Source organism: Delphinapterus leucas, chromosome 12, assembly GCF_059928025.1.
Source record: "Delphinapterus leucas isolate spDelLeu-1000000601 "Yukka" chromosome 12, BTC_Dleu_Yukka2, whole genome shotgun sequence".
Taxonomy (NCBI): Eukaryota; Metazoa; Chordata; class Mammalia; order Artiodactyla; family Monodontidae; genus Delphinapterus; species Delphinapterus leucas.
Window position 1 is genome coordinate 23356916 of NC_143140.1, and position 14788 is coordinate 23371703.

At 36.6% G+C, this 14788-nt stretch overlaps 1 protein-coding gene across 10 annotated transcripts in view; it reads right to left on the bottom strand.

Annotated features, from left to right (window-relative positions):
- Window positions 1-14788, bottom strand: part of IBTK (inhibitor of Bruton tyrosine kinase) — a 95295-nt gene that overhangs the window by 76778 nt on the left and 3729 nt on the right. For 8 of the 10 annotated variants that reach the window (XR_016395138.1, XR_016395139.1, XR_016395140.1 and 5 more), the window contains exons 2-4: window positions 8364-9050; window positions 3452-3548; window positions 2197-2321 (exon numbers count right to left, since the gene is read on the bottom strand). Coding sequence is in view for 7 of the 10 variants with exons in the window: in XM_022590317.3 (XP_022446025.1) it covers window positions 2197-2321; window positions 3452-3548; window positions 8364-8684 (543 nt within the window). In the remaining 3 variants the exon portion in view is untranslated. Of the gene's footprint in view, window positions 1-2196; window positions 2322-3451; window positions 3549-8363; window positions 9846-14788 lie in introns of those variants that run through there. The other 2 variants (XM_089921775.1, XM_089921777.1) reach the window with 2 other exon arrangements.

The window sequence follows — 14788 nt, forward strand, 5'->3', positions numbered from 1 at the left end:
AAAATAAAACCCAAAATTGTATTCAAATGTGTAATACAAAGTTACAATCTGTAAGGGAAAAATTATTTCATGAAGCCAGAAGTAATACATTTTGTTCAATTCTATATTCAATATTAGGATGCCATTCTATAATCTCTGACTTCTACAAAACAACCAATACCAGAGTGTAAGACCTCCAACTTTAAAACCTCTGAATTTTTTAAGGAGGTAACTGACATGCATTTTCATCTTAATTCTGAGGAATATATTATGCTAATAATAATCATCTCTGTCCCATGGCAGTTAATTCATCTGGTACTATACGACAGAATCAGCCCTTTTTCAGTGAGTAATAGGGCTCTCAATGGTGCTCAGTAAATATTCCCATTAACTTGCTTCCATTTTTCTTACTGAAATTTACACTGCTTTCCTTCCTCTCAAACCTATCCACTGTGCTTGTGTTTCAATCCTCCTTTTCGCAGTTAAAAAAAAAAAAAAATCCCTTACATCCTTAATTTCTTCACAAAATACTCTCATATCCTTGCCTTAACTGAAATGTAGTTTTCTCTTTGGGTACACTGTTTCATCCTTAACCCTACCAAGTGGAATATGCTCAATTCTTCTACAGCACATATATCTTAGGATCAGAAGGTACAATCAGCCCGTTTCCTAATGTCACCATTATTCCTTCACTTTTTTTTTTAACATCTTTATTACTCCTTCACTTTTGTGTAAAAATCTCTGCTCCTGAAAAATCTCACCTCATGAAATCTGACTATATCATGTACTAAGTCAGAAAAGGAAAACAGGTATCTTTCTAAGTGCCTCAACTCTGATCAATCATTAGTGGCTGTTGATGGGTGAATTCTGAGGACCTGTTCAAGTTCAGTTTAAAACAGAGAGGGGAGAGAAGACGGAGGGAGGGAGGGAGGGAGGGACGAAGGGAGAACAAGAGTATGCTGTGACTGATTAGCGACATCTACCTAAGGCTCTGAACTAGGTGAGGAAGAGCAGCCAGCCCTGCTCTAACAGCTTTCCTCACCCTCACTAGAAAATCTGACCCCAGGCTTATGACTCTGGTCCATCCCAAGTCCTTTCAATATCCTAAGTTCCTTCGAGGTCTATGTAGATGGCCAGTCAGAATCCTAGCTTTCAGGACACCACTCTACTCTCTACTTCTCTAGTCACTCTTCATTCCCATGTGGGCTCCTGTTCTTGGCCTCTCAAATTTTAATATTCTCTTGAGTTTAACTCTTCTATTTCATTTTTTTTAAACTGCTAACTGTGATACATTAATTAATGACTTTTGGTGTGAAAAACAGTGTTCTACAGAACCCTAAATATGGTGGCCATATAATATATAATCCAAATATTTGGCGGAATAAAAGGGGAATGACATTAACTATTACATCAGGAAAAAAAATCACGCAGAGATGAACTCAAAAGACACATTCTGAGGTGTAATTTTCAGGATTCAGAAACTGAGATTTATAGCTTTAAAAATTAAGTAGAGAAAGTTTAGGAATGGCAAAATTAGCACTTCAGACAGTTAAATTTAAAAACTTTGAAAGAATGTCCGGAGTACAACTGAAATGAAACTCAAGAGGAAGAAAAGCTGAGGCTACAGATATAAATTACACACACACACACACACACACACACACACACACACACACAAAGAGAGTTACAAAGAAAGATGAGTATGCCAACAGTAGCAAAATCCACTGAAGTGGAATCATCCAGAATAATGATATAAGGCCAAAGACCAAACCTTTACAATTATCAATTAAAATTTTACAATTACTTATATTTAAGAACTCAGGTTCACTTACCTAAAACTAATAACAAACTTCATTTGAGTATCAACAAATTCACTTGAGAAACAATTTGAAGAACTCTAATTAATTAAGTAGAAAGAAAAACTAGAAAATCAACACAAGCTCTACCTTTTTAAAATTAGTATCTGTATAATGCCTTCTAACTTCTAACATGCCTTACACAAACATCTCATAGTTTTATGATATTTTACATAGTCTAAATATGATTAAGACTAACAAAATCTAAAAAGAATTAGTAAAGTTCTGTTGATCAATTTCTTCATTCAAATATGTTACTGCACCTTCACCAAAGTTAACATAATCCAGATGAAAAGATAAGCTATCAAATACAAAAGTTCTTTTTAATCTCTAAAAGTACTCAGATTGTATTTCAACATACCTGCTTGATATAAACCCCACTCCTAGAGAACAGATCCACCAACTCGGGATGATGTTTGCTATTCTGGCTTCCATGACCCAGGGTGAAATTTGTATTATCTCCCCAAGTGTAGACATCTGTAGGATCTAAAATGAAAATTAGTTTTTATACTCTTTTACATTTTAAACAAGTATCAGTGTAGTTTAATTATAGATATACTCCACTAATCAGTTTACCTCAAACATGATTCTTCACAAAAACTAATTTAATTACCATATTTAGAAAGATACTACCAACCCTCTCTTTTAAATTATGAATCTAATAATTTACTGTATAACTCTAAGAACAGAAATCAGAAAATCCAATTCAGCACAGGCCTGTCCCAATGTAAGCAATCTAACACTTTAACCCTTGTTTCTTTAGAAGTTAAAGTTTAACTGCCAAATGATTAAAATACCACCCGCCATATCCACCTAGTTTCCATGAAAATAATACATGTAATTATTTAAATGCAAAATGTTATTAAAACATTTAATATATAAAAGTTCTAAATGAAGCAAACATGATATTAGTTCCTATTTCTAGAGAAACATCATCTTCCAATAGTTTGCTCTTGATAGATTTAAAATCACACTAGAGGTTGGGCCAATATCCATTAAACTGGGATAAAACCTAATCACAGCTAATTATGATATAAATCTTCATTTTTATATTGGAAGGCTTATAAAGTTCTTGAATGGAATTATAACTGTAACTTGCAATACAGTGTCCAAGAGAGAAATAAAAATGAAGAACATGTCCTTACTTAGCTTGCTCACTAGTTAAAATGCAAATTAACTAGTGCCCCCATTTAAAACCTCTCCTCCTTTTCAGTCAATTTCCATTACCAAAGCTCACAGGGCAAAAAAATTGGAGTTAAGTGCAATGAGAAGAAGGAACATGTGGGTAGAAGAATCACTTCCTTTCCCCCTCTAGCTCAAATGCTGTTACTTTCTGCATGCACATCAATGGCTTTACAGTAGTTACAATTCTAGCTGCCTTCCCTTTTTAGGCTGTATTTTTACTCTTATACACAGAAATGAACATTGAATCTGAAAAATGTAAAGTAAACCAAAGTGCTCTGAAAGAAAACCAAGGTTATCAACCAACATATACCAGAGTAAAAGTTCTTTGCACATATCCACACAAATTTCCTCAGGTATTTCTATAACAATAAAATTTCAATAAAATTTTCTAAGCTGTACCTTAATGGAATATATTTGTGGAATTTTCTTACCGGTATTTTTGAATACTACATGAGCTGGTCTATCTTTCATTACAAGATCCAAAGCTGACAAGCCTTCTTTATCTTGAATATACAGACTAACACCATGCTAAAAAAAAGGGAAAAAATATGTGTGTGTATATACAGATATATATGTATGTATTTTTAATCATTTACCTATAATCAGTAATTTATTTATCAAAAAGTCAGATGATCAAACCCATAAATACATTAAAAATAAACATTTAATAACAATTATCTCCTATGCTCATACACATTTATTTCTCACATAAAAGAAAACTAAGAGAAAGCGAATATCCAATTCTTGGGTAAATAAAGAAGAATCAGAAAATGTGAACAAATAAAATAACATTTAAAATCAAAATGAAAACCAAATCAAAATGAAATAGATATGAAAGTTTTCCGTGGTAAGTCAGGTCAGTTACTGAGAAGGCCCTAACTTTTGGTCTGGGTCTATGTGTGTATGTACACACACATGCTTTTTTTTTCGTATTTAAAGAGCCAAACTCCACATCCAGCTAAGGGCTGTAAAGATTTCTACACAATGGCAAAGAATACTTCTTACTTTTTATATATGTGTTTTTTAGGATTTACTGTATATAATGTGATCACCTATCCTCCACCTTTTTGCCTTGAATTCCATTTACGTCTATTACTGACATGAAGACAATTATACTCCTTTATTTCTACTTGTGTGATATATATTTTTGTATTTTTCCACTTAAAATTTTCTACTTAAATTTTCAGAGCATTGTCTCTTACCACTTATAGTTAGATTGTATCGAAAAAAAACCCGAGAATGCACGTGTGTGTGTTTTAAGAATGAATTTAAAGTAATCTGTAGCTTTATATCTCCAGAATTCAAACATGAAACAGAACATTTTCTGTCCCATTTATTTAAGGCAGTTAGCACACCCTATCCCTAGCACCATTATTTACTGTTTTTAAAATATAACTGGAGGAGGGGAGAAATAGAGCAATGTTCAATTCATATTATTATTATTACATACAGTTTTTTAAACACAAAATGTCCTCCTTTTCATAAATAACTTTTAATATTTGCTGATAGTTTAATATGGCATTCAACAATAATTTTAATTCGTGTGAGTGATCACTGCCTATCTATCTACACCCACAGTTTACCTGGGCAGTTACAGGTTGAGATGAACCATGAAGTTTTTAAACTCTAACCACAACATGTTGGAATACTCTTTTTGGGTTACTTAAGAAAGAGCATCTCCTCTTACCTCGTAACAATGGATTTTAATAAATTAAAATCAAGATGGTTCCAGATTGTTATAACACTTGATTTCACAAGGGTTGTCAATGAACGAAAATACTCGTTAGTGAGCTAACAAATAAAACAAAATCCAGAAGCGGTCTAAGATCTTAACAAATTTAAAAGTGTATGTTGCCTGCTACTTTCAAAGTTAGATATGATAAATCCATGTGGGAAGACCTGAGCTTGGCCTTCGTAAGGGTAAGAAGGGTAGATTCCAGGGCAGAGTGTTCCAAGCTACGAATCTGACAAATAGGATCCCTGGAGAGTTTACTTTATCAGTTTTATAAATGTGTCCTAAACTTTATTATATATATACCACCTGGACCCTAATAAGACTACATACAGTTGGCACCATCCTAAGCAGCCCCAACTGCATGAAGAACTAGCCACACTTTTTTGCCTTTACAGCTCCCTACATATGGTGGTCTCTGACACTTTCTAATATGCTCACCTTAAACTCTAAAGGTAGGAGCATCCGTGTGTAGTCTACTCTATCCCATTTATTAAAAGATCAACTCTTTACATATCCCCAAAATAGTAGGTAAATTCATTACCTTATTAAATAGCATCTAAGTATAACCAAAAAACAAACCAACAAACAAGCAAAGGATTCTTTTTTTTCCCATTACAATATTCCTAGCACTTAGATCGTTGCCTAGTACACATTAGGCACTAAAAAAAAGAAAATGTATTCCAAATACTTTACAAACAGTATTATCACTTAATCCACACAATCTCATGATTCAGTGAGTTCTTCCATTTACAAATGGGAAAAATTAAAGCAAGTTCTTCCAGGTTAGTAATATAAGTAAACCACCAAAATTAAAGAAAAACGGTATAGAGGTAACAGACACAGCAGGACCCTACAAACATAAACATGCCTCCTGTCACGGAATCGAGAAGGTAATGAAAAGCTGCATAAGATATGCTGTTTCTACTCTGGCTTTTGGTAGACAAGGAGTTTCTGCTGAGGTTTTTCATCTTTGGCAATCAGGAACTGATAGCATGGGTGTTTATTTATTGTACAATTTTAGCACTTAGTTTTAAAATTTCATACCTGTAAAGTTTTTATCAAATGTAATTCATTTAAAATGTGTTTTTCTGTATAGTCTCTTCTTGCTAGTCTGTAACACCTTAAATGCTATAGCGCTATCACCAGAAGTGGAACTGACATGAACACCCCATCATTGCAGCCCTTCCAATTAAAGGAGCGTTAAAAGGGGAAAGAAGTCTGTGCTAAAAAAATGCAGATGGCTTACAGCAACATTCGAATACTAAATGGATGAAAGAGGTTTCTGTGGGAATGTTTTTATCAGCGGGAAGCATCCCCGTTAAGTGTCTATCACGGATCAGAAGGACTCTGATGATGATGGCAGTCAAGCCAAGAGCAAGGTGGCCCAAGGCACCATTTCCTGGCTTCTCCTAGCCAAGGTGGCGAGGATGATTGAGGATTTCTAAAGGGAAATGAAACCCAAAGGGAGGGAAGGTCCAAAATTCAGACCAGAACCTATTTCAAACGGAAGCCCCAAATCCTAACACCGGAATGGCAACCCTAGGATGGCAGAAAATCCAAGGACACTCTCAAGCTTGAAAGGATTGGCAGTCATCTAATTTTCCAGCAGAAACTGGTGGGAAAGGGTAGAAGTAGAGCTGATAGATGCTTTAACTCTTACTAACCTAGCTTTTCCTATAAAAGAGATTACAATAGGGGAATTAAACTGATACCCAAAGGTATTAGATATAAGAGGAATTAACAGTACTATTAATAAACTTAAGAAAAGATTTTCTTCACTGAAACTCCCTGGGGGGAAAAAAATTAAGGAAGGTACCACTATTATCCTCTTTTTATAGATGAAACTGAGGTTCAAGATTTAGTAACTCATCCAAGAGGACTCGGTAAGTAGTAAACCTAGATAGTTTAGCTCCAAAAAAGGATATTTTGCTATTAACACATACTGAAAATTATTTTGATCAGTAAATGTTACCACCTAAAGACCACTATGTAAACAATTTTTCTGAAGTCAAAAACAGACACCAGGACTTCCCTGGTGGCACAGTGGTTAAGAATCTGCCTGCCAATGCAGGGGGCACGGGTTCGAGCCCTGGCCCGGGAAGATCCCACATGCCACGGAGGAACTAGGCCCGTGCGCCACAGTTACTGAGCCTGCGCTCCTGGTCCGGGAAGATCCCACACGCCACGGAGGAACTAGGCCCGTGCGCCACAGCTACTGAGCCTGAACTCTAGAGCCTGTGAGCCACAACTACTGAGCCCACGTGCCACAACTACTGAAGCCCACACACCTAGAGCCCGTGATCCACAACGAGAAGCCACCGCAATGAGAAGCCCGTGCACCGCAATGAAGAGTAGCCCCCGCTCCCCGCAACTAGAGAAAGCCCGCGCACCCAACGCAGCCAATCAATCAATCAACCAATAAATAAAATTTAAAACAAAAACAAAAAACAGACACCAAAGATAAAGACACTGAAGATAAGCACCCTAATGCCCTAATGTGACCACAAGTGCCTTGAGGACAGGAACTGCTTTGTTCTTCTCTGGTCCTCCACAAACATGACTAAATGCCTATACACAAGCTAATTGTTCAATTTAAAACTCATGACTTCTAACAGTTTTTAATTTGCATTCATTAGTGAAATGACATCCATCAGGGTATATACCAAAACACTTCATATTATTTGGCTAAACAGTACAACAAACCGAGATTTAATCTTAATCTACTTGATGGGAAATTTAAAATAAACTGATTCTAATTATTTTTTTTAGAGGTAGATTTTTTTTTAATAAAGTTATTTTATTTATTTTATTTTTGGCTGCATTGGGTCTTCGTTGCTGCGCGTGGGCATTCTCCAGTTGTGGCGAGTGGGGGCTACTCTTCGTTGCGGTGTGCTGGCTTCTCATTGTGGTGGCTTCTCTTGTTGCGGAGCCCGGGCTCTAGGTGTGTGGGCTTCAGTAGTTGTGGCACGTGGGCTCTAGGTGCGCGGGCTTCAGTAGTTGTGGCACATGGGCCTAGCTGCTCCGCGGCATGTGGGATCTTCCCAGACCAGGGATTGAACTTGTGTCCCCTGCACTGGCAGGCAGATTCTTAACCACTGTGCCACCAGGGAAGCCCTGATTCTAATTATTTTTTTAAAGAACTATAAAAACTTTATCCTAGCCAAACAAGAAATAAACACACTACTCAAAACATAGTCCCTAAGTGATTTCAATAACCAGTGCCCTTCTAAAGTAGATAATAACATAGTTATACAAAAGGAAACTGTATTTCTTAAAAATACTAAAAGATATATAGTACTGAGTAAATGACAAAGTGGGATTCACTTCAAAATAACATGGGGTGGAGAAAGTCAGTGGAGACATACATAACACAAAATTGGCCAACAGTTCATGATACATTGTAAACTTTGGTATATGTTTAAAATTTTACATCATAAAAGGTTTAAATTAAAAGGATATACGAGATTTGAATTCTAAAGATGAGTTATAATAGTAAAAGATATCAAACAACTGATAAGAACTCAAATCTCTTTTGGAAAGTAAGTGGAAAAAGATTAAGAAAAACACATGCCAGACCAAATAGTTTTAAATAAACAAATGACACTTACCTTCAACAGAGACCAAACACAATCAATATGTCCATAAAAAACGCTTCTATGCAAAGCTGTCCATCCTGACTCCTTGTCTTTCACCAATGGATCCACTCCTTTCTCAATAAGCCAATCTAACACTCCTTTCTTTCCACAGGAGGAAACAAGGTGGAGGGCATTTCTGCCAAAGGCATCCTTGATAGTTGCAGCATTGTAACAATGACTGGAGAGAAAGGCCTTAATCTGGTTTTCACTCCCCTTTGTTACCACAGAAAGGACATCCAAAGCATGCTTCAGGGATCGACATTTTGATGTGCAGTCAGGCATGGGAGAATTCATCCTAATTGTTTTAATGCAGCTTACTTCTTCTGAACAGTCAGATAATTTTAAAAAATGAAAAAGCCAGGACACAAAGGTGCTATTCAGAAAGATTTATAGAGAATAAATGGCCTGTTTAGGATTATAATTTAAATCCTCATGGCAACAGTATAAAACTATATAGATTTGTACAATTTATTTTGGCACTTAAATCCAAAAATTATAAATAGCCCTATCAAGTTTATATCAAACACAAGTTCTTTATTTAAAAAAAAGCTTTCCACAGTTTATAAATTATTCCTGGAGTCAAGCACCACGGGGAGGAGGAGGGGAGCTCCCCCTCCACACTGTCCGCTCCTTTCAAATATCCATGATTGCAAGTGGGACCTAGAAGAGAAGGAGAAAGAGTAAAAACTACACAATCTATCTCTTGCTCAAGTATTTTACAGTACAATTACCTCCATATTTAAGTGCCCCTAATTCCTATTTCAAAAACAAACAAGCAAACAAATGAGCCTACCAACTTCTCACGGATAGGACAGTCACTCCTCCTTCCTGTGATATTTTCTCCCTATGGAATGTGTGGCAAGGTTAGAGCTTCACTGACAAAAGCTCGACCTCCTCTCCCAGTTCTGATAAGGGAGGTTAGTTCTGCTCGGCCACAAGCCTGATTGAAAGGTGGCTCCATCCACCTCCACCAGAGTAAGTTGAGGAAGAAAGGGAAGTGGATCCACTTGGCAGCAACCCTCCAGCCTGTCTGCCCGGATTCTACAAATGTTACCATACAGATAACTGGAAGGGTCAAAGGACTCTCACATCCGTGGTATGTCTAAGTTATTTGACTTCACTCACACTTTATTTCAGAATCCAGACATTACGAGTACACATGTTCATGTGGAGTGATGAAGTTAATGCATTTAATCAGGACCCCCAAAATGGAGGCCACCCCAGTGGCCTCACCCACAGCACAAATCTAAACCTGTCAGTCTGCACCTACAGGACACACCTGTCAAGGAAACCTAACAACAATTAATTCTCCAACTCCGCTTTAGCAAGTTCACCTCACTCTAGAAAACAGGACCTGCACGCCTTATTAGGAAATCCCCAACCTCCTAGCCAAGCGCACCCTGCTTCAGAGTTGCCTCTTCTAACATTCTGTAAGTCTCTCTTGCCCAAAATCCCTTGGAAGATTGCTTCACCGCCAGTGAGCACTGATTCCCCCCCACCCCCCCACAATCCATGCATTGTTTTCCCTTGAACAAAGGACATCCAAGTCGTTACTAAATTGTTTTAATTTTGTCATTTGACAGGAGAGAGAGAGGGAGGAGTCGGGGAAGGGAGGAAAGGAGAGAGAGATTACTTTGTTCCTGTGTTTGAAGCGCTTTTCAAGCCCTGGAATTGTAGTCACCTGTCCATTTCAAAGGTAACTTTTAAAAGAAATGCACTTCAAAGCCACCTTGATATTGTTTTTCAGATGGCCGCAGTTTTGCATTATCTGCTGTTATTGTTGCTAATATCAATAAATTTAACTAAGCATGTTAAAAACAAACAAACTTTCCACGGATAGGAAAAATTTTCACATACTGAGATATGGGGAAGTCATTCTGGCTTATAGACGATTTGGCTTGAACTTTATGCTAACTAAAACAGCCTGTCTTATGGCCTGTCAAACACACATTGTACATCTGCTTTAACCATCAAAGAAGAGTGTGGCTCATCAGCCAGTAACACAAAAGGTTAAGTTGCAACCCACTGCAGAAGCCCACTGACAGTACATCCTGAGGGAAATTCAGGATGGGAAAAACAGGATGAAGCATTCTATGCTTTGAATCTACCGGCTCCTAGGTAGGTAAGAAGACCAGATTCTTGCACCTTCCCATACACAGGAAAACACTAAAATCATTAACATGAGATATCTGTTCTTTGTGATTAGCAGTAATCTTTTACCTAGATGTATGCTTGACTACACGTATTCAAACACTACAAGTATTTAAAACATACATAAAAAATTTTAAAGACAAAAAAGGAGAAAATTTTTCCTTAATATATCACCTCTACAAATCATTAAGAGACCAACAGAATAAAAGTCAAAGAATATGACCACATTTCTCAAAAAAAAGGGGTGGTGGTGGATTTAAATGGATTTTTAAAAAGAAAGAGACATCATTCAAAAGAAATGTAAATTAAAACTATAATGAGACTCCATTTTTATCTATCAGAATGACAAAGATCAAAAAGGTTGATATTACTATGTATTGACACGGTTGTGAAGAAATAGAAACTCTACTCCATTGTTGGTGAGTATAAATCAGTACAGTCTTTATGGACAGCAATTTAGTAATATTTACTAAAATGTAAAATGCACATTCCTTCTGACTCAGTTTTACTCCTAAGAATTTATCCTGTAAAACTATATCCATGTGTGAAATGGTGTAAGTACAAGAACATTCAATGCATCACTGCATGGAAAAAACCTAAATAGTTAAAAGATAGTTGTGGCAGGTCCATTCAACAGATTATTATTCATGTATCAAAAAGAATAAAGTAGCTATATATTTTCTAACATGAAATAATCTGCAAGATATATTGTGAAATGTCTCTTAAAACTAGATGTATCTGTAATGCCACGTATGAGAAAATGTACATATATGTTTATGCTTGAATATGCATGAAAGATGTTTAGAAGAATACACAAGAAAATGGTTAATAGTGGTTGCTCTAGGGAAGACCACCAATGGTTGGAGACAGATATGGAAGGCAGGCTTACTTTTTACTCCTACTAACCTCTTCTGAATGCTTTACCATGTATATGTATACCTATTTTAAAATAAACATCCTAAAAATATAAATAAATGCTAATATATTGATTAGAGAGGACACAGGAAAGTCTAGAAAACTCAACCATCATACATGAGCCTCTAGCTTTTTTCCAGTATGCTACCGTGTCTGCTTTGCCCATTCAGATCTGGAGAAATGAAATATCATTGTCAACTACTTGAAAAGCTACTAGCCTTCAGTTTCTTCATCTCCTGTTAGAAAACTAACCACCAATATAAAATATTAGAAATTTTATATCTAGAGTGGACTACTTTACTCTAAGCATTTCTCCATCATCTTTTTATTTATAATCTCCTAATTATCTTCTTCTTTCAATATTTTTGTGCTTTGGATTTTAAATTAGTAGTCAACCCATCTATAATGCCTAGATTTTAAAGCTTTCATAGTAGAAATTCTACATAAATTCTCTTCTCCAAGGTATCAAATTAAGTTCCACAAAATACTTTTTTTCATTTTAATTTATTAAAAAAAATACAGTTGGTCCTCCATATCTGCATGTTCCACAACAATGAACTGAACCAAGCTTCAACTGAAAATATTTTAAAATTCCAGAAAGTTCCAAAAAGAAAAGCTTGAATTTGCCTCATGCTGGCCAACTATTTACATAGCATTTTCAACTATAGTTGACCCCTGAACAACACAATGACCCTCTTACAGCTGGCTTTCCCTATACTAGGTTCCTGGTATTCACGGTTCAACGTGGGTAACTTCAACCAAAGGCAGATCCTGTAGTACTGCAGTACACATTTACTGACGAAAATCCGAGTATAAGTGGACCCATGCTGTTCAAGGTTCAACCATATTTACATAGCACTGACACTGTATTTAGATATTCTAAGTAATCTAGAGATGATTTAAAGTATACTGGAGAATATATGTAGGTTATATACAAATACTATGCCATTTTATATAAGGGACTTGAGCATCTGTAGATTTTGGTATCCGTTGGGGTCCTAGAGCCAATGCCCCGGTGATACCAAGAGACTACTGTATTTATCTGAATGACAGAGGAAAAACGGTTATAAAACTATTTAGAGGGGCACAAGTGAGTTTACATATATGTATAGGAAAAATTTCTGTGCACCAGCCATAAACATTCCAAATCTGTACTTTCCACTCCCATTTCAAACCACACTAAGTCAGAAATCCTAAACCTAACTAGTTCTTAACTATTCTGATTTCCCCATCTGGAAATGATAGCACAGACACAGATAACTCCTAGCCCTTTCTAGCTCCAGTTCTGTTTCTACTAGACTATATATAAATAAGCAAAGTGTCTGGTAGTTAGTTGACATGAAAAAAGTACCAAAGCCTCAAGTAGTTTAAAATGTTTAAACTGGAAAACATGACAGATGGCAAAATAGTCACATGTAGTTAATTTCATCCCTTTGAGGCTCTAAACTTTTGCCATCTTTGTGTTTTCAGTGTCTTCCTAATACCTGAAAGGAACTACTTATGTGAATAGCTCAAACCCAACAGGAAATAATTAAGATACAAGAGAAAAGAATTCCCTAATTTGTTACTATACATAATTTAAACACTTAAAAGGGAAAAAAGAATATTAAATATAAACAAAAGTGATACTATACTATAATATATAATGAGAGGCACAGAGTACTATGAACATAAATTAGGAAGGGACTAAGTGACTAAGAGCTAACATTTCTTAGAATCCTACATACTTGGATTCAAATATAGCAATGCCAGCTGTTGCCAATTACATAACTCTACAAATTACCTAATCTCTCCAAGCCTTCATTGCTGCTTCTGAAAATGGAGACAATGCCACCAAACTCAAAGGGTTACTGTAATGATAAATAAAGCTGCTTATCATGGTACCTGCTACCAAATGTACATTCAACAAATAGCAGTTTTGGGGCTTCCCTGGTGGCACAGTGGTTGAGAGTCTGCCTGCCGATGTGGGGGACGCGGGTTCGTGCCCCGGTCCGGGAGGATCCCACATGCCGCGGAGCAGCTGGGCCCGTGAGCCATGGCCGCTGAGCCTGCGCGTCCGGAGCCTGTTCTCCGCAACGGGAGAGGCCACAACAGTGAGAGGCCCGCGTACCGCAAAAAAAAAAAAAAAAAAAAAAAAGCAGCTTTTATTACTATCATTTCTTCAGTAACAGAAAGATAAGAAATTTTTATTCCAAAGTTCATGTTTGGGCTTCAATGTCTCTGCTACTAGTTTCCAAGCATTCTTCTCCTATGAAACCACACATACTAAGGTTACCAATGACCTCCAAATTGCCAAATACTTTTGGTAATGTTACTTGACTTCTCTGCTTTCGAGTCATGACCACGACATTCTCGTAAGGAATCTAGAAAGGAGTACTGAAAGCATAGGGAACCACTGAAGCATTTATGCATGGGATCTCTCTCCTACCACTTCTTCCAAGGGCATTTTCCCTTCCCCTGACCTCCAAATATTAGGCTTCTCTCAATGTTCCACCTTCAGTCTTCTTTTCCTCTCTAATTCATACTCACCCTGCGTAATTTCAATCTCTTCATGTTAACTTTAACCTGTGCTCATAATCCTCAAATCTGTCTCCTGCCCTCAACATCTTTCCTAAATTCCTGGCCCAATGCCTAGCGTTAATCTTATTCATGCTTTCAACAAATGCTTATTGAAGCCAAAGAAAGCAAATACTTTTAAGCATGGGATATTTTACATGATGTGATATTTTACATCAAAGCGGTTAAGTAAGCCACCCAAATCACACTATCAGTAAAAGAGGAGTTAGAATTCAAACACAGATCTATCTCACAGTAAACTCCAAGCTATTTCTACACCACTATGCTGCCTCTTCAGTGCATCTGCAGGTCACAAGGTACTGCGAAAACAAAAATACATAGGACTTCAATATTCCAGATATTCTAGTACAGACTCATGGACAATATTTAAGTGAAAATATAGCTCATTTAACAACTGTATTGACTGAACGAGATTTATTATCTATTACGCAGTCTCTACCATCAGTGGGGCACAGTTTGGTAGAGGAGAATGATTTTTATTTAAGCAAGTACTAAAAATATATCATGATTAAAACCTATGATAAAGATATAATAAGTGACTCACAGGAATGGGGAGTCAACAAGAGGGATAAAGGGAAGATTCCTCAAAGGAGATGAGGTGAGTATGTGTTTGCCTGATAAATTCAGGGCCAGTGGGCATTTGAGGCAGAAGTAACAGTAAATATAAAAGCACTAAAATCACCTTGGTCCATTCTGAAATCTAAGTAATTCAGAAGACAGAAATGCATATGGCCTAATATATACACAGGGATGAA